General features: G+C 38.2%; 2 protein-coding genes and 1 long non-coding RNA gene across 6 annotated transcripts in view; 2 read left to right on the top strand and 1 right to left on the bottom strand.

The window, feature by feature from the left end:
- The window catches only part of LOC107197313 (B-cell receptor CD22-like), a 191,480-nt gene that overhangs the window by 67,665 nt on the left and 103,948 nt on the right, over window positions 1-19,867 (bottom strand). The gene's annotated exons all lie outside the window — the stretch shown is intronic.
- The window catches only part of LOC103035924 (CMRF35-like molecule 8), a 39,099-nt gene continuing 23,144 nt past the window's right edge, over window positions 3,913-19,867 (top strand). The window contains exons 1-2 of the mRNA XM_049469539.1: window positions 3,913-4,132; window positions 4,225-4,545. Coding sequence (XP_049325496.1) covers window positions 4,072-4,132; window positions 4,225-4,545 — 382 coding nt within the window. The 5' untranslated portion in view covers window positions 3,913-4,071. The remainder of the gene's footprint in view (window positions 4,133-4,224; window positions 4,546-19,867) is intronic.
- LOC125785785 (uncharacterized) lies at window positions 9,994-14,046 on the top strand. The gene is made up of 3 exons (XR_007428134.1): window positions 9,994-10,074; window positions 11,394-11,440; window positions 12,967-14,046. It is a non-coding gene; the product is annotated as an uncharacterized LOC125785785 (long non-coding RNA).

The following is a 19,867-nucleotide window of genomic DNA, read 5'->3' on the forward strand; positions in this document are numbered from 1 at the left end:
TTGACTTATTTATTTGCAAGCTGTTCTACTTTCGTTAGCTTTAAAAAGTCAGTTTTTAGAGTATCTATTTTATTTTATTTTTTTTACTTTATTTATTTTGAAAAATCTCAATGATGTGTAAATACTAAAAAACTCAAATGACCATAAGGCCTGATTGTGTGTAAAGTACTAGTTCCTGTCCCATGACTTTTGGCATATCAGTGTATATATGCCTTTGAGATAAGGTAAATGCAGAACAATGGCTGAGGTTGTGGAGGGAACTGATCAATATCCTTCAATATATTATAACACAAGGAGAAACCAACTGCATTATGGTATAATATTTAGAGCATTACTAAGTTGCTTCAGTTAGGTTAGAGTAAGAGTTAGGTTGTCAACTGAGTTTCTATCAAAATAACATGTATTTTGTTGCTGCAGCATAGTTTAGTGTTTAAATTTAATAAAACACTGTGTAACAACAAATGTATCTCTAAATTAGAACATTATTTAATGTTAAGCTTCACTTTAAATAAATTTTACCACGTCTTTTACTGTTTAAACTATTTAGCCATTGTAATAAAAATTTAAAGCTACTTGAATGTGTCCTCTCTGTCATTTTTGGGATAACCCTGCCCCTTTAAGAAGGTAACCTCTGACATCATTAGTGACATCACAACCTTCACATTGTTTTATTTTCATTCAAGGGACTATAAACACCTCTTTTTTTTGCTAAATTCACTTTATATTTCTTATATAGTCTCCATACTGAGCTTAAAGAGGCGAAGCTTGAACTTTACACCATCCTGTTGAGGTAAAATATCACAGTAATAAAAAATAATTTTAGAAATTTAAAATCTTCAAAATAGCACAAGAACAAGGTCACCATGAACAACACGTTTCCATCAAATGGCATTTTTTACTAACATTGTCCACCTTGTCCTTTTTGGTAACTTCTGACATCATCAGTGAGATAACAACCTGAAGATGCTTTTTTTTTGCTTAAATCACTTTATATTTGTTATCTAGTCTCCATACTAAGCTTAAAGAGGTGAAGTTTGAGCTTTAGTCCATTTAGATACTAGTGGAGCAGCTTGCCGTAAGCAATAAAAAGTACAAATAAAAAGTGATTAAGCTGGAAATGATGATTTCTGTTTATTCTGAAGTCTTTAAAATATATTAGTAAAAAGGGAAAAAAAAAGTAGTTTTTTGAAGGTTATGAGACACCGAATGTTTTCACACACCCTAAATCAAGCTGCACGATCGACGGCTCACCTGAAGATCGCTAAAATATGGCCGATAGTAACCACTGAGGAACACTGAAAGCTCTTTTCCACCAAAAGAACTGTGTTGGTTTTCAGTGAAACAGCTCACGTTTCCACCAGTTTTAATGGAACCATCAAATTGTCACATCATACGTCACCAACAGAGGGCGCTGCACAGCTAACAAGCTAAAGCTAAATCCACCTCCAGTTCACCATTCAGTTTCTCCTTCCTAGCACCTGCTTTAAGTTTCTCCTGAAACTCCAGAGAACACCAAATGGATAATAATTGCTGCGTTTCCTCAGCAGAACACTTTGCACTTTTTCGGGGTCGCCATTTTGCACTAGACACACCCACAGATGTTGTCACGTTTTGCACTGAAGAATCTAGAATTCTTCAGTTCCCACTACAAAAGAACATTCCTGGTTCCAGATCCTACTTTTGTTGGTAGAAACGTAGCGAACTGGTTTAATATTAGGTTCACAAACCAGAACGTCAGTGGAAAAGAGCTCTGATTTGATAAAACATGGAATGAATGAGGAAACAGTTTCTAATAAAATGGCCACTGAACTGTGCATGTAGTGATACTACCCCAGCAGTATAAACTTAAGTCAAGTGCAAATACACAGTGGAGAGAAAAAAACAGCGAACTACACAAGTCTGCATAAAATATGTTTATCAAGCATATGCACAAACATAGACTATTAATAACTCAACTGCTAAAGAACATAAGCCATCACCACCCATGTTCTCATGGTCTGGTAACTGTTTGTCTGGTTGCTATGCAGCTCTGTGGTTTGGTTTCAGTAAAGAACTTCCCTTTTTTTAAGTCCGGAGACACACTCTCAGATGACCTTACAGGAGCGGTGGACTCTCTCATCATTTAAGTGATATGTAAATTGAACTGTTACCATGAACTGTTACTTTAGGAGACTCAGGCTCTGGAACGTCTGCACCTTTATAAGCTGTGAGGTGTTATCTTGTGAGTGAGCTTGAACACTGGTCTTTGCTGAGTAGATCAGAGTGCTGAGCAAGCAGACTGACAGCATCAGGACTCTAGATGGCAGTAGAGATGTTCTCTTCTAGACCAATACCCAAGCGATCCCACAGTACCTCTGTCTGGGTCAATATCTGACAACTTAAAAAAAAAACCTTGAAGTTCTCTATATTTATATTTTTAATCATTTATTGTTCCCATTAAATTGGTTGGGGTAGTTGGTGGGCCCAAGTGCAAAGCAGAGTGGAATATTTTATTCTAATTATATATGTTTATAATGAATATATAAATATGTATATATTAACAATTAATAAAATTAATAAAATAATTAATAAAATGTTTTACTTACTTACAGACATGTTATAATATACCTATTACTTATTTGTCACTTCTATTAAAAGTTCTAAAATAGTGATTTTTCTAAAACGTGAGCTTATCCAACTTGATAAGCTTGATTCTCCAAAAAGGGACTGGAAGATGGGTGGAAAAACATTCACCTCAGAAGAGGTGTGGAAAAAAGAGGCACGAAAAAGGAGATATAAAAAAGCCAGCATAAACAAAAGCCCTATCTGGATGGAATTAGTTTCTCAGGGGGACATCTGTAAAAAAAAAAAAAAAAACTCCTGCAGTTGAAAAAACAGGAGGACCAGTGAGGTTTTTTTTTTTGCTTTCTCGGACATTGAGCTCAATAGCTCCTCCATTTCCACTCACTGTTGTGTTTTAACATGGATCTCTGTGGAAACCATGGCGCATCCAAGTGTAATTACGGTGAGCGGCAGTGGACAAATATCTATTTTATTAAACGCGAGGAGGCGAAACTCAGATGTGCGTCCGGACGGGACTAAAATTACCAGAGGAGCACGGAGTTCAGAGAAAAACAGTAGATAATTCAGCCTGTAATTTTCTCAGAGGACGTCTGAGAAAAACACCTACATGATGGTTCTGGACGGGAATAAAATCACAGAGGATAAAAACCCCCATAAAAGAGAAAATTACCCCCAAACCCCCCTGAGAAATTAATCCTGTCCAGATAGGGCTTAAAACACAACCAAACTCAATAATAAAAGCACTGCTTATACTTTTTGTTTTGGGCTTCTGGTGTTTAATCTTCTTTTCTTTTTCTTTCTTTTCTTTACTTTTACTCTTTTACCAACTGTTACCAGTCACCGCTCTACAAAGGTGCAACAGAGAGGAGTCTGAGAGGTTTGACTGGGGTATATATTGTGTGCGGCACAGATGCAGCTGGTTGGCACTAATCAGCGCTGGGGATTCTGGGAGTTGTAGTTTTGAGATTCAACTCTACTACTGCTTCCTCTATGTCTACCAGCACCCCCTGCTGGCAGTCTGTGGTGCAGCACTGACCATTACATGCCTGAACAACATCACAACCCCACACATAGTGCTGGGTGCAACTACTTGAATATTTTTAAGATTTCTCACAATTTAAAATAGATTATCAGTGAATATTAGGTGACTCAGGACAGGAATCAATGCTTTTATTTAACAAAAGAGCATTAAAAGTAAATAAGCATACCAAACAATTCTGCACTGCTCTGTATGTAATGCTTCAACAAAGTATTTTAAAGGTTACTGCAGTTGATTGTAGTTAATGCTGCTGCTAATAGTTCACACTGAGGTGATAAGAAAAGATAACTCTCTCTCTCATTCTCTCTCTCTCTCACTTGGTGCAAAGGGGAAATAGGCGTGATAATCGTTCTGGTTAGCTGAACCACAAGCAGATGAACAGTCTAAGACTCACCACAGACCGAGAAGTAGAAGAAGAGAAATGAAGATCTAAACTGCTTACGCTCTTTTAATACCGACCCTGAGATAATATGGGTAAAACTAACCTGACTCTGAAGATCCTCCTCATCTTCACCCTCTACCTGATCTCAGGTAAGAAACTGATCCTCTAAATAATCAGAACTATCAGATATCAGTGTTTTATGAAGAGTTTACTTAGATGGATGTTTGGTCTCTTTTATCAGGTGGTGGAGCCTCCAGTGAAGTGAGGGGATATTCAGGAGGAGGAGTTCTCATCAAGTGTAAATATGATAGAAGATACACATCAAACAAAAAGTACTTCTGTAAGGGTTCACGGCCGAACTGTGCTGACCTGATAAAGACAGGTGTTAAGAATAAATGGGTAAATAAAGGAAGATTCTCACTGATTGATAAACCCAGCTCTGCAGAGTTCTGGGTGATGATCAGAGAACTCATTGTAAAAGATTTTGGAACGTACCAGTGTGCAGTTGATATAACTTTATCCACAGACATCTACACACCAGTGGAACTGAAGATACATGAAGGTGAGTAAAATATTAAAAATAATGAATTATGTTATTTTTAGCAGTGTACAAACAGATTCTATTTAGAGACTCTTTTTAAACATGCTTGTTGCCAGTTGCATAAATCCTCATTAAAATCTGCTGTGATAATGAAAGTGCATAGTGACTCATATGTGGAAATGGAGGGCTTATCAACCTGCAGGTGTCAGACCACCAGTAGGCCTTAAAGCACCATGTAGTGGTCTGTAGTGGGCTGGTAATGGCATTTAAAGTCATAAAACATCATTATAACAGAAGTTATAATGTAGTAAAAGTAGTTACAAACCAAGAAATGAATCATATTTGATCTTTAAGCATTATATAAACATTTTATAATGAGCCACATGACTGGATAACAGTATAAGGTGGGCAATATGATAATATTTTATTGAATTGAGATAAATTTTCTCATCGTATTGGCAATATGCTTTAAAAAGCATATTGAAGATATTATCTGTGCTTAAGGGACACTGACCCAACTGAAAGCTGCTTAAATTGATAGAATTCACTTTACTATGCATGCATTTTATTTTAATAACATTTCTTAAAAATCTATTGCTGAAAAATTCTGCCATAAATTATATCACATCAATGTCTTTAAATGTCACGATATAATATTTTTAACTATATCGGCCAACTTTTACAGTGCATGATTACATACACAACAGGCTGTGACTTTTATACTGCTAAAAATCTAAAAAAGCTCAATACTAACAGACACAGACATTAATGCTATTTGAAGGTGTCAATGTTTAAACTGTACTGATGTTTAGTGAGTAAATACAGCTCTGGAAAAATATTAAGAGACCAATCAGTTCTGAATCAGTTTCTCTGATTTTGCTATTTATAGGTTTTTGTTTGAGTAAAATGAACATTGTTGTTTTATTCTATAAACTACAGACAACATTTCTCCCAAAGAAAACAAGTTTATAATCTTCTCCTTTAATCACAGTTTTTTTCATGCATCTTGGCATCATGTTCTCCTCCACCAGTCTTACACACTGCTTTTGGATAACTTTATGCTGCTTTACTCCTGGTGCAAAAATTCAAGCAGTTCAGTTTGGTGGTTTGATGGCTTGTGATCATCCATGTTATCATCTTGATTATATTCCAGAGGTTTTCAATTTGGTAAAATAATAAAAACCCATTGTTTTTAAGCGATCTTTTATTTTTTTCCAGAGCTGTATGTATTCTGTTTGGTTTGGGCACTTTTGAAGACCGACTACGTTGAGTGTTGAGTCTGTATCCCTTCTCCAATCTCTCCTCAGAACAGTTATAAATGAATGTGTACTTGATACCGCAATTTGTAGTAAACTTAATTTTTACATTGACAATTATACTGACCAATAAGTGTACTATACAAGACTATTACCACATATTATATCTTATTAATTCTGTGCCTTGTATTGATTGGCCTAGGCCAGAAACCAGGGGTGTCCAGTCGTATCCACATTAGGCCGGTGTTGCTGCACGTTTTCATTCTAAATAAGCTTAATCATCTATATTGTGTATTACTGACAGATCTATACTATGAGAGGAGCATCAGTGTGAAAGGTCACGTAGGACAAACAGTGAACATCAGCTGCAATTACCCACAATCCCTCAGCAATAAACAAGTTCCTCTGTAGGAGAGAGAGCACTGCTGACTGTTATTATACAGCATCTGTTAAAGAGAGTAAAAGATGGATAAAGGAGGGAAGGAGGGAATTCTCTCCGTATCTCAGATCTGGAGAGCTGGACAGTTACTCAGTGCACGATGCAGTCGTCCAGGTGGACAGTGGTTTCCGGCTGAGTGTTTGCTGTGCACGATTGGCTGATTTTGGCTGAATGTTAATGGTTGTGTGTAAAACGTGATTGTAAAGTTATTTTGGGTTTCTAGAAAGACGGTATGTAAGTGTATCTTCATGCAAAGTTCGTAAGTTGGCCTACTGAAACACAACCGATTCAAACTCATTAGTTAATTACCAAACAAAGTAGGTGTGTTTGAGAAGGACAACTTCCAAACTTTGCTGGAAAACGTCCCTCCAGGACTGGAGTAGTAAAGATATAGAGTTAGTGAGTACAGAGCTGTAAATTAGGATTATATCAGTGAATTAGAGAAAAATCCTATAGTTATTGCACCAATAGATTGATATATTATTGGTTACACGTCACTACGATGTTTAAACTGAAAACTGAATTAGAAGATTAGTACCATTAAACTACAGTGCATCACAAAAGTGAGTACACCCCTCACATTTCTGCAGATATTTAAGTTTATCTTTTCATGAAAAACAGACAAAATGACACTTTGACACTTGAGGCGTGTACTCACTTTTGTGATGCACTGTATCTGCTAAGACTTTCTACTTGTAGTCTACAGCTGTAGGCTATTTACAGAAGTGAGAGTAATGCCTCAGCTTTTTAAAGAACATCTGCATGCAGCTCAGGAAGTGTGCAGTTAATAAGAGAGAGCATGCTTCAGAGTGCAGAGCTGTTTTAATGAGTATAATGTTTTACATGTACTATAGGCCTCGGTGACCAACACTCTCTAAACTGTTGCAACATGATCAGTAGGGTAAAACCGTATTTAAATGTTTGCTATTGTTGCTAGGTGCTTGCTATGGTGTTGCTAGGTGCTTGCTATGGCATTGCTAGGTGGTTGCTATGGCGTTGCTAGGTGGTTGCTATGGTGTTGCTAGGTGGTTGCTGTTATGCTGCCAAATGGTTTATGTCATGTTGCTAGGCTGTTGCAACATGGTCACTAAGGCAAAACTGTATTTGCTAAGTGTTTGCTACAAGTGGTACCTATGATGTTGCTAGGTGATTGCTATGGTGTTGCTAGGTGGTTGCTATGGTGTTGCTAGGTGGTTGCTGTTATGCTGCCAAATGGTTTACGTCATGTTGCTAGGCTGTTGCAACGTGGTCACTAGGGTAAAACTGTATTTGCTAAGTGTTTGCTACAAGTGGTACCTATGAGGTTGCTAGGTGGTTGCTATGGTGTTGCTAGGTGGTTGCTGTTATGCTGCCAAATGGTTTATGTCATGTTGCTAGGTTGTTGCAACGTGGTCACTAGGGTAAACTGTATTTAAGATTTTGCTACAAGTGGTACCTATGGTGTTGCTAGGTGGTTGCTATGGTGTTGCTAGGTAGTAGCTGTTTTGCTGCCAAATGGTTTATGTCATGTTGCTAGGCTGTCACAACATGGTCACTAGGGTAAAACTGTATTTGCTAAGTGTTTGCTACAACTGCTACCTATGGTGTTGCTATGTGGTTGCTATGGTGTTGCTAGGTGGTTATGGTGTTATTAGATGGTTGCTGTTATGCTGCCAAATGGTTTATGTCATGTTGTTAGGCTATTGCAAAAAGGTCACTAGGGTAAAACTGTATTTAAGTGTTTGCTACAAGTGGTACCTATGGTGTTGCTAGGTGGTTGCTATGGTGTTGCTAGGTGGTTATGGTGTTGTAAGGTGGTTGCTGTTATGCTGCTAAATGGTTTATGTCATGTTGCTAGGCTGTCACAACGTGGTCATTAGGGTAAAACTGTATTTGCTTAGTTTTTATTACAGGTGGTATCTATGGTGCTGCTAGGTGGTTGCTATGGTGTTGTTAGGTGGTTGCTGTTATGCTGCCAAATGGTTTCTGTCTTGTTCCTAGGCTGTTGCAACATGGTCACTAGGTTAAAACTTTGTTTGCTACAAGTGGTACCTACAATATTGTTAGGTGATTGCTATGGTGTTGCTAGGTGGTTGTTACAATGTTGCTATGGTGTTGCTTGGTGGTTGCTATTATGCTGCCAAGTGGTTTTGGTCATGTTGCTAGGTGGTTACCTTGGCTTTCATAGGTAGTCGCTACAGCATTTTAGGTGGATTACAGTGTTTTTTTGTGGTTTCTAGGGTTTCTAGGTGGTTGTTATGCAGCTGATGTGAATTGAGCAACTAAAATCATATGAAACTGGGTAACTCAACATATTTTTCTAATAAACTGATAGATCTCAACAGATTTAGACAGGAAAGTATCATGCTTCATCCAGCAAACAAATATAAATTATTCTTCATAATTTTTTTATTATATAAACATGAATATTTGTCATGTGCACATCTTCAGCCAATCATGGACAGTACTTTGAATCTTCGCCACTGAAATTTTAGAATCTCTCTCACCTGATTGCAATCAAGTCTGGGTATAAATACCTGTGTACTTTCCTTTTCACTTTTCAAAGTATTGCCAACCATTCAGTTGCATATTAAGCATTTATTTCCTGTGGTTTATACATAAAATCACTCAAATCATTATTAAACAAAACTCCATGAAACACAAACATCAACATCTACAACCATCATAAATACTTTAGTAATCCAAACCCAGGAGCTCAACCATGACCATTTTATTTAGTTTACTGTCCACGAAATTATAAAATATATTTCATACCATTCATACATTTTAAACAAAATTCAAACAAAAAAGTGACTTTTTGACTCTAAAGTAGAAGCTTTTATGAGTTGTCTTAATGGGTCTGCTATCACTTGATTACAAGGTATCCTCAAATCATCTATGTTAAAATGAGAATTCTGGAGCTGTAAAAGTTGTATTAAAACACACTTGCATTTTTGTTAACAATTCCCTTTAAAGACACACAACTGCTAAACTAATAACTTCTGTAAATTATACATTCATCACAGAACCAACAGTAAAACCATCAGCCTCACCGTCAACAAGCTCAAAGCCAGGGATCACAGAAGCCACCACTTCCTCAACATCTACACCTACAGTAACTTCTGCATATAACACATCACCAGGTACAGTACTCTCCAAACCATGATTACCACTCTTTACCACTCTAAAATGTAAAGTTCTACGAGTTAACCACATTTCCCACAATCCACCTTCCCCAAAGGCCTAGGTCATGTGTCTATGTGCCAATCATGGACAGTCCCTTCAGATGTTTTCACAAATTTAAGAATGAATTTTACATGATATATATTATCATACTTATAATCCGATGCTCCTTATGTACAAAAATAGACCAGAAAATAGACATTCTATGATAGTATGCCTTATAATCTGGTGCACCTTATAGCCCATATATATATATATATATATATATATATATATATATATATATATATATATATATATATATGTAATACTGTGATTTTTAATAGTATGCATAGATAATCTGCTGTTCATTTCCACTACATCCAGGTCTTTCACCAGAAAAAAACGTTTCTCAGTCGTCAACATCCACCAGTTCCCTCACCACACTCCACACTTCTAAAACCACATTGTCCTCCTCTTCTCCAACCCCAGGTGCTTATAGACACTTCTACATACCAGAAAATGTAATTTTCACTGTCAGTCTGAATGCTCAGATTCATATTTGTAACAGATACACTAAATATAATTCTGTATCTTCCTCAGGAGAATTTTCATCCTCCCCCGTGATCTCTGTCGTGGCTGTGATTCTGCTTCTGGTTCTGATTGGACTCTTATTTTTCATAGTGGCTCTTCGAAAGAAAAGGAATCCTCAAGGTACCACCACACATAATAATGTCTACAACCCTTTAAAAAACAATTAGGCAAGGGCTCAGAGTAGGTATGCTAGTCTTCACCCTCCTGGTGTTGGAGCATCACTAGCGATGGGGGGAGTCCTAATGAGTGGGTTGGGTGGATTGGCCATGTACATTGGGGAGAAAATGGAAAATGGATCTTGCTAATGCTGCTTGTGTTGCTAAATGCTATCAACTCCTTAAAGCAATGTTCTGAAATATATTTGTAAGTCTTCTCTAGACAGTAAAGACAGTTATTTAAAAAAAGCAAGATAAAACTATTTTTAATACTTTTGATTTCAGAAGGAGCAACACATCAAATAACACTTTTTACTTGATTAAGACAAATTTAGGTGAAAGTATAAGTAACTATGCTTAGAGGTTTCCCTAGACATTTACTGGTGATACAAGTTTTGTATGCATGCCCATGTGTCCACATCCATTCATTTAGGGATTATGGGCTCTATCTTACACCCAGCACAAAGGACGTCAGAATGCTTATTGTTATCTTACACCCCACCAACAGCTTATTTTAACGCCATTATTTTAACAGCAGCAGAGCTTCTGAATATATCTACACTGATGGGCGTGGTGTTCTGGAAATGAGGTGTGTTCAGGTACATTTCTGGAGTTTTGCTTGTTTATCTTGGTAACAGAAAACACAGGAGCTCCACTGACTGAATACAACCTAGACAGATGCCAACAGTCAGACGTTCATCGCTATCTCGGCAACTTTTACAACAACAATAAACAGAATAGTAAATAAAATAACATTGCTGTTCCCGTAAATGAGCTGCGGGAGCTCCTTCACAGCGTCAGCCAGCAGCTCAGTTTCCTCTGCTGAGAAGAGTTTGTTGAACACGTCCAGGTAGCTGCACCGTTACAATAGCAATCCACCAAAGTCAGAGCTCACCTGATCTACTCTTAAAGAGAATGATGAACAAGAGACACCCAAAATTAACCACACCTATGATTAATTAGGAGAATTAGTACATGACTTTTGCATGTTTCGAGCTGTGAAAGGTGAACTTTTCCCATTGTTACCATATAGATCACTAAAGTAGGGCCCTAAAGTTCACTAGGAATCACTCCTACTATATACTAACAGTGACGTACAGATGCTGCCCTCTGCTGGCTGTATTAACTATGAACACACCTCAGGATGACTTGGTTTTTAGATAAATCTGACCATTCGCTTATTTTATAATTGGTACATGTATTATTTCATATTCACACATTTGTTTCTGAACTATTTATTTTTGACTGATTTTATGTTATGTATTTCTTTCTTTTTTAATCCAGCTACATCCCCAGACCAGACTCTCAGTGACTCTTCTAACAACCGCCGGGTGAGTTATGACTGCATTTAAAAGCCCACACAAGAGCCCATCAGTGGAATATTTAATGATTAATAATCAATAATCAATTGCACCAGTATGTTACTTTTTTAACCACTTTTTAAAACATTTTGACAGCATTGTAATGAATATTCCATTCAATAGCTAAATGGCACAGCCCCGGTTCTAGACAGCTTTGCTTGGGGAGGCAGTTTAACTTAATGGGTGGGCATGTTAATAGTCATATATTTTAACACCAGAGCTAATACTGATTAATGTTACTGGCTAAATTTGATGAATAAAGTAAAGAAATAAAACTGTTGCATGTTTTCCAGCAGAAATTGATGCATTACAAGGTTTCCTACAGTGTATATTTACTAAATGAAACATTCATTAAATACATGCAGAGGGGTATCAGGTTAAATCTGTGTTAGAAGAGATAAGCTGCTATGAACTAAAGTTAGTAGCTTGCTTAAACGCTAGCTGCTAAAACTACAAGTGCTTTTATATGATTCAAAGAGCCAAGCAGAAATTAGCAAGGAAATATCTTCACATTGCACAGCAAAATAGGTTTTCTTGATTGGTTCAGAGATTTTTTTCAGAGATAATTTAAACCATAGTCGTTGCTCGCATTGCGCTCGTTGGGGCAAAAACAAAACTTGCTTGTTCACTCTCTACTCCACTTAATAATTCCAGATCAGTCACAGAAATCAACCCAAATTCTGCAGGTTTTAAAATAGACGTAAAAACTAGACAAACTTAACAAAACTAAAGGTTTGGAGACATTAACTGTTTGATTTGTGTTCAGGAAAATAATGATTTTAAAACGAAGTTCAGGGAAGAGCCAATTTTATGATTTTATTCATTATAGTTTGACAGTTGCAGATTTACTTGACTATATTTCTATACTTTCTTTCACAATTACAATTACGATTTTCAGTAATGTTCCTTATCAAACATTAAAGCTTTTTAAAAAAAAAATGTAATTTATTTAACTTTATAAATTAAAAAAAAGTCAAGTGTTTATTCATTGTTTGTTTTAAATATTGCTTCTTGTCGAAGATATTAGGTAATGTGTATTCATATATTGGGTGAGATAATACACTTGGCAATATAATTTTACACTTTAAATAGCAGAGAATTGATGATTAAATAATGTTTTGTGAACTGTTAAATTGAGCTACTATGTATGTTGCATTTAAACTTTTTTTTTTACTTAAAATAATGCAGTCGGTAAGGCATAATTTGGTGATTGGTGTGTTGAAGTGGATAACACCACTAGCTGCCAGTGAGCTACCACATCATGTGGGGGACTGGGGTTAATTCCCAATCTGGGTGACTGGTTGCTGTGCTACACCAATAGGAGTCCTTGGGCAAGACTCCTAACACTACATTGGCCCGACTCTGTAATATAAATAACCTTGTAATTCGCTGTGGATAAGAGCATCAGATAAAAGCCAAACAAATGTAAATGTAAATGTTGTCAGTGAGCTCTATTCTATATTTAATTATACTGATTTTTAAACATCCGCTTTAAGGTTTCCCATACAGTCTACGACTACGAAGATATTAAAGCCACGGGACGCCATCCTACACCAGATACTGGAGCTTCAACAGTCTACTCTACTGCCCAGCTACCCACAAACCCCTCAGATCCTTCTCACACTCTCTACCATAATGTTCAATTACGCACCTGCCTGGGAGATTTTTCAAATCCTATTTATTCTACGGCTCAGGACCCTCAACTTCCCACAAGCCCCTCTGATTCCTCAGTAAGTGACCTTCAGCGTAAATCTGTACAACCCGCTGAAGATCCAGCTTACGCCACTGTGAAATTCACCAAAAATGATGCTGTTACCATAGCAACCGTCAACAAGGAAGAGGAAGACTCATGTGACTACGCCACTGTCAAGTAACATGATAGCGGAAGTGCTAGTTTAGCATGTAGCATTATATGCTAATCCAATTCCATCAAAATTTAATTTTTCTATTTTTTTTTTTTTAGTTACGGAAGAGTGTAATATTGGTGATGTAGTTAAAAAATGTACTGTCCATACAATTTAGTTGATGAGCACCTTATATCTCCATTTCTTGTTTTTTTTTTTGTTTTTTAATATTCACCTACTGTAAACTCGGCAGGTGTTTTTCACATTATATCAGTATGTCATGTTTAATAGACCAATAGAAATGCCCTAAAAATACTTGTCCAATTACTTGTATGTGTCAGACAAACGCTATGTTATTTTACACTCTGTGCACCTGTGTAGCCAAGATAGCGATGAACGTCTGACTGTTGGCGTCTGTCTAGGTTGTATTCAGTCAGTGGAGCTCCTGTGTTTTCTGTTACCAAGATAATCAAGCAAAACTCCAGAAATGTACCTGAACACACCTCATTTCCAGAACACCACGCCTATAAATGTGCTTTTTTTTTCTTATGTACAACTTTAAATAAAATGTTTTGTCTTAATAACTATGTGACATGTAAAAGCTTACCAAAACAAATTTATTTGTTACATTTTTTCCACTTATCTTTTAAATGTAATACATTATATATGTGTGATGCTATTTGAAGAAAAGGTAATACACAAAATAAAATTATGAAAATACATTTTTAAAAATTGGATGACACCATTTTCTTTAGTTTCTGTATATTTCTATATCAATTATAGATGTGTGTGCAGTATTTTACTTTTTGATATATATTGGGAATATTTCTAATTAAAACTTTATTGCATTAAAAAAAAGATCTTTGCAGAGTATACTGTAAGTCACTTTATCAGTTAAAAGCAGTTAATAGCAGCTCCCCCTCTGTATTCACTCTGTAAATGCAGCCTACATCACCCTCGTACAGGCCTTTAGATCTTCAGACCAGAACAGCTTTAAAACTATAGAGTAATTACAGAGTATATAAATTGAGATAGTATCTGTTAGGTTTATAGTTTTTTCTATTTCATTTTAATGTAAAGCTAATAAGCTGCTTCATCACATTCCACTTTCCACATCTTTGATTAGGTAATACAAAACCCATACAATATGTCACAATATGCGACAATGAGTTATTGTAAAATTTATTATTTTTTTATTATGTACTTAAAAGTATATGTTTATAAACAGTGTTTGCAGACATTAGACATTTTGTAATGATGACATAAGAGATTATATTTTATTCCATAAAGGCAGAGTCCCTTTCTTAACTGTAACAGAATTAATTTTCCTGTAAATCACATTAAGTTGATGGGAAGGATTAAAATACCATCAACTTAAGCATTTTGAGTATTAGATAATATTTTAGTCAGAAATTAGATCATCATATTTAGAATGCATTACAATAACCACTACACTACATTATTTTATTTTGTAAAATAACATATTTTATTACATAATGTTTTTTATTATTATTATTTCATATATTTTCCTATAGAGAGAACTTAGATGTTAAATATGTAAAACAGCCCCCCCTCTGTTTCCACTCTGTAAATGCAGCCTGCATTACCCCACATTACCCTCCCTTAAAGCCTTAAAACCTTCAGATTAATACATCTTTAACAACACAAACATAAATCCAGCACTATATGTGATATGTATTTATGTGAAATTCTGAAAGTATTTGGAGTGTTTGATGTTTACAGCAATAATATTTAATGTGTTATTAATAAGATAAAAGACTGCACTAATGTACAGAAATTAAAAAAAGTTAAGTGAAGAATTTTATGTAAAGATAGTTATAGCTATTAAAAACAGCACAGAAAAACTGCTGTTTACTTCAAGTGATCTTTAAGAAGCTTTTCACACATCATATTAAAGAGGCCTGCAGCTCTGACTTCCTGAGGGCCAAACAGGAAGTGGGCATGACCTCAGTTTATGAGTTAGAAGCAGCAGAAGACACACTGAAGAACACAGTCAGAGAACGAGTGTTTAAGAGCCTCTAATATCAGTCTGAAGTGGACTAGATCTGGTGCAGATCTGTAAAACTGAACTCAGGATGAAGATCCTCCTCATCTTCACCCTCTACCTGATCTCAGGTAAGAAACTGATCTTATAAATAATCAGTACTATCAGATATCAGTGTCTAATGAAGAGTTTAATTAGAGGGACATTTGGTCTCTTTTATCAGGTAGTAGATCCTCCAGTGAAGTGAGGGGATATTCAGGAGGAGGAGTTCTCATCAAGTGTAAATATGATAAGGAATACACTTCAAACAACAAGTACTTCTGTAAGGATTCAAGGCCATTCTGTGTTAAACTAATCATTACACGAGTTAAAGATAAATGGACAAAGAGAAGAAGATTCTCACTGATTGATAAACCCAGCTCTGCAGAGTTTTTGGTGATGATCAGGGAACTCACTGTAGAAGATTCTGGAACGTACCAGTGTGGAGTTGAAACATTCAGGCAAAAAGACATTTTCACACCAGTGAAACTGAAGATAAATGAAGGTGAGTATTAAAACAACTAAAAAGTGTGAATTGTGTTTTTCACCGCACTGCAGGAGGTTGTGCTTAGTCTTATTGCATAAATCCTGATGTAAGCCAAATTAAAATTGACTGTGGGGGGAAGGGCATGTAGGCGTTCTCTGCTGCAGTGCTGTTGGCCACTCAGAGGCGATGTCTTTCTTCAGAGACTACTAATCCAGTGATCTAAATTAGGGCTAAATAGAAACACCTGAGGCTCTTTTTTAAACAAAAAACAGTGCATGACATTCATTCATACATACTAGAGACTAGTGCTGAACGATATGGCGTAAATTTATATCACAATATATTTCTTAATTTCAGTCGATACGATGTATCGATTTTGATATCGATATCAATACACTGAATAGAGCTTAGATTGTCTGCCCGAACCCGACCTGACCCGAGGCGTTCGGGCCGAGATTTCTCACCTCATTACTCGGGCCGGGTCGGGTCGGGCTCCAGAAAATAGTCTGAGATGTAAGCATCTGTTTTTTATTTATATTTTTATTTTTACATAAAGCTCTGGTGTGATAATCACAACGTTGCTAAGTAACCAATTATTATTGTTAACGAAAACAAACCAAAAAACGAAAACTGAAAGTGAAAAAAATAATTTATTTATAATCGCTGCTTATTTGTGCCGATTCTGTCCGCGAAGCAGGAGTCGGATTCAGCAGGGAGTCGGATTTGGCACATCAGCGGCAGCGCGGCGGCACCTCGCGGTCCGCGGTGTTATTTGTTAGTTGTAAGCGCTCGCGCTAGCTGCAAAATACGACAGAAAACACTGAGGAAGCTGCAGAATTCTGTATGGGACTAGAATATGAGCACGAGGAGATAAAAAAGAAACAGGAGATACAGTATGTGAGAACCTTTACCTGTGAGTAGCTCATACACCAGAACACCAAATCTCTCTCTCTCTGTGTCTCTCTTTCCCTTTTTCTCTTTCTCTCTCTGTCTCTCTCTCTCTCTCTCTCTCTCTCACATGTGAACTCCTCTGCGTTTGACTTGCAGCACTGTGTGTAGCTGTTCTTAAAAATAATTTTAATTTAATAATAGTTCTATGCTTCTATGTTAGTGTTAATTAACATAATTCTCATCCAAACAGCCCGAAAACAGCCAGTTTATTGGGCGGGTCGGGTCGGGCTCGGGCAGAACGTGCACGGGCTAGGGCTGGGTCGGATTTTTTGGGCCCAATCTAACCTCTAACACTGAAGGCCTTCGAAAAACTGCTAAGAACCCCTGCAATGGAAATCTATTACTACCACTATCTGAAAATTTTATTTAAGTCTTTGGAGCCTCCTCTCACAAAAACTATATAATTCTTCAAATATACAGTATTGTGCAAATGTTTAGGTACCTGTATGAATTCCAGTAAAGAAAAAGCTACTTATCTATGAATTAAGTGTTTATTAGCTCAGTAAAACACTAACTTAGCATTACAATAAATACAAACAGCATTTTATTCCATTTTAATCAACACCTGTTTTGGTAAATTACTGGTAAATGTGGTAAATCAGGTTTGCTTCTGACGGAACTGAACATAATATACACATGCTGACTGAGGAGCATCCAGGAGAAATCTGGAATCTCTACACTTTGTTCTCCAGCTCGGCTCACAGGATAAATCATACTTGTAGTTAAAAATGAGAATTACTTGTTACGTTTTACTGTATCTATGTTTATTTGCATCTGTTCAAATCATATGTGGTGCTTTTTTTAGTGAAAGTACTTTTTTGTACCCATGTTTTTTTGTGCCAGTAAAGATTATAAAGACTATAAACATTATTATCAACTGAATATGTGTCAAGAACTTGATGATCCCAAATTGTCTGGCTTTTAAATAAAAATGTGCAAATAAAATATATACTCTTTATTAGTGTTTCATACACTTCCGGCGCTGATGCTAGCGGCGCCATCTTCACCCACCCAAGATGGTGACGCTTTAACACGTAGCGGACGCTCCGAGTCCGTTAAATGGTGCTTTTGTGCTACTATTTGTCGTTTTTTCCGTTTATTTCCTGCAAATATGTGCATCGGAACACCCATGCACATGTTCTACCACCGCCAGACCCTGCTACAGTGGAGAAATCAGCCAGAAAACACGCTACCGGACGAGGTTCTGCAGACGCTACTTGAGCTTAGCCTGCTAAGAGACCGAGGCCGCCAGCCCGCGGTGTTTCCTGACGCCGGAGCCCAGCGGAAGTGCCATCGCAAGCGGTGCGAGCGTAAGCGGAAGCACGGAAAGAGAGCCGGGATCCGCGCGAGGCTAAAGGCTAGTCCTAGCCGGCCGGCTATACCATCGCTCTTTCTGGCAAACGTCTGTTCCCTTGACAATAAACTGGACTACATCCGACTCCAGCGAACTACCCAGCGTGAGTTCAGAGACTGCTGTGTTTTGGTTTTTGTGGAATCGTGGCTGAACGACAACAGGCGTGTGGAGGCGTGTGTGTTTACATCAACACGGAATGGTGTAACAACGCTGTGACTGTCGCCAAACACTGCTCTCCGCTGGTGGAGTTCCTGATAGTCAAGTGCAGACCTTTTTATTTAGTACGGGAGTTCTCTGCCGTGCTAATAGCTGCTGTCTACATCCCACCCAGCGCTAGCATTGGTGCTAATGCTAAAGAGGCTCTGTGTGAACTCTATCGGACTATCAGCGATTTGCAGAACAAACACCCAGATGGACTGTTTATCGCCGGAGATTTCAACCACGCAAATCTCAAGTCAGTGCTCCCTAAATTCCATCAACATGTGGACTTTGCAACGAGAGGAGCGAGTGCGCTGGATCTTGTTTACACAAACATCCCCAGCGCGTACCGGGCGGAGCCCCGCCCCCACCTCGCTTTCTCGGATTACATGTGTGTTTGGCTGACTCCAATATACACACCACTTATCAGACGCTCCAGACCAGTTCAGAAGCAGGTGAAAACCTGGCCGGCAGGGTCCATCTCTGCCCTTCATGACTGTTTTGAGTGCACTGCATGGGACATGTTTAGGGAGGCTGCTACTGAAGGCGATTCTGTTGATTTGGAGGAGTATGCAGCATCAGTCACTGGCTACATCAGCGAGTGTATTGATGATGTCACTGTCTCCAAGACCATCACCACACGCCCAAACCAGAAGCCTTGGATGACTGCTGAGGTACGTGCGCTGCTGAGGACCCGCGACTCCGCCTTCAGAGCGGGTGACAAGGTGGCCCTGAGGAAAGCAAGAGCCGACCTGTCACGAGCCATCAGAGAGGCAAAGCGCGCACACGCCCAGAGAATCCACAGCCACTTCAAGGACACGTCCTGAGTCCTCTGCTGTTCACCCTGCTGACTCATGACTGTGCTGCAAAACACAGTTCCAACAGCTTTATCAAGTTCGCCGATGATACAACCGTGCTGGGTCTCATCACCAAAGGCGACGAGTCAGCATACAGAGAGGAGGTGCAGCGGCTGACAGACTGGTGTACAGTCAACAACCTTCACCTGAATGTGGACAAGACAAAGGAAATGGTTGTTGACTTCAGGAGAGCACAACACACCCACTCTCCACTCAACATCGACGGGTCCTCTGTGGAAAGGCCCGTCTCCCTCCACCCATCCTCACACTCTTCTATAGAGGGACCATTGAGAGCATCCTGAGCAGCTGCATCACTGCCTGGTTTGGGACCTGCACCGTCTCTGACCGCAAGACCCTCCAGCGTATTGTGAGGACAGCTGAGAGGATCATCGGCGTCTCTCTCCCCTCCATCACGGACATTTACACCACCCGCAGCATCCGCAAAGCAACCAGCATTGTGAATGACCCCACCCATCCCTCACACGAACTGTTCTCCCTCCTGCCTTCGGGAAGAAGGTACCGCAGCATCCGGTCCAGCACGACCAGATTCTGCAACAGCTTCTACCCCCAAGCCATCAGACTCCTCAACTGCAGAGACTGAACTGATGGTTTTTCTGTACATGCACACACACTCTTACCCCACTTACCCCAGAAAACTAAAA

Source organism: Astyanax mexicanus, chromosome 21 (genome assembly GCF_023375975.1).
Source record: "Astyanax mexicanus isolate ESR-SI-001 chromosome 21, AstMex3_surface, whole genome shotgun sequence".
In the NCBI taxonomy this organism is placed as follows: domain Eukaryota; kingdom Metazoa; phylum Chordata; class Actinopteri; order Characiformes; family Acestrorhamphidae; genus Astyanax; species Astyanax mexicanus.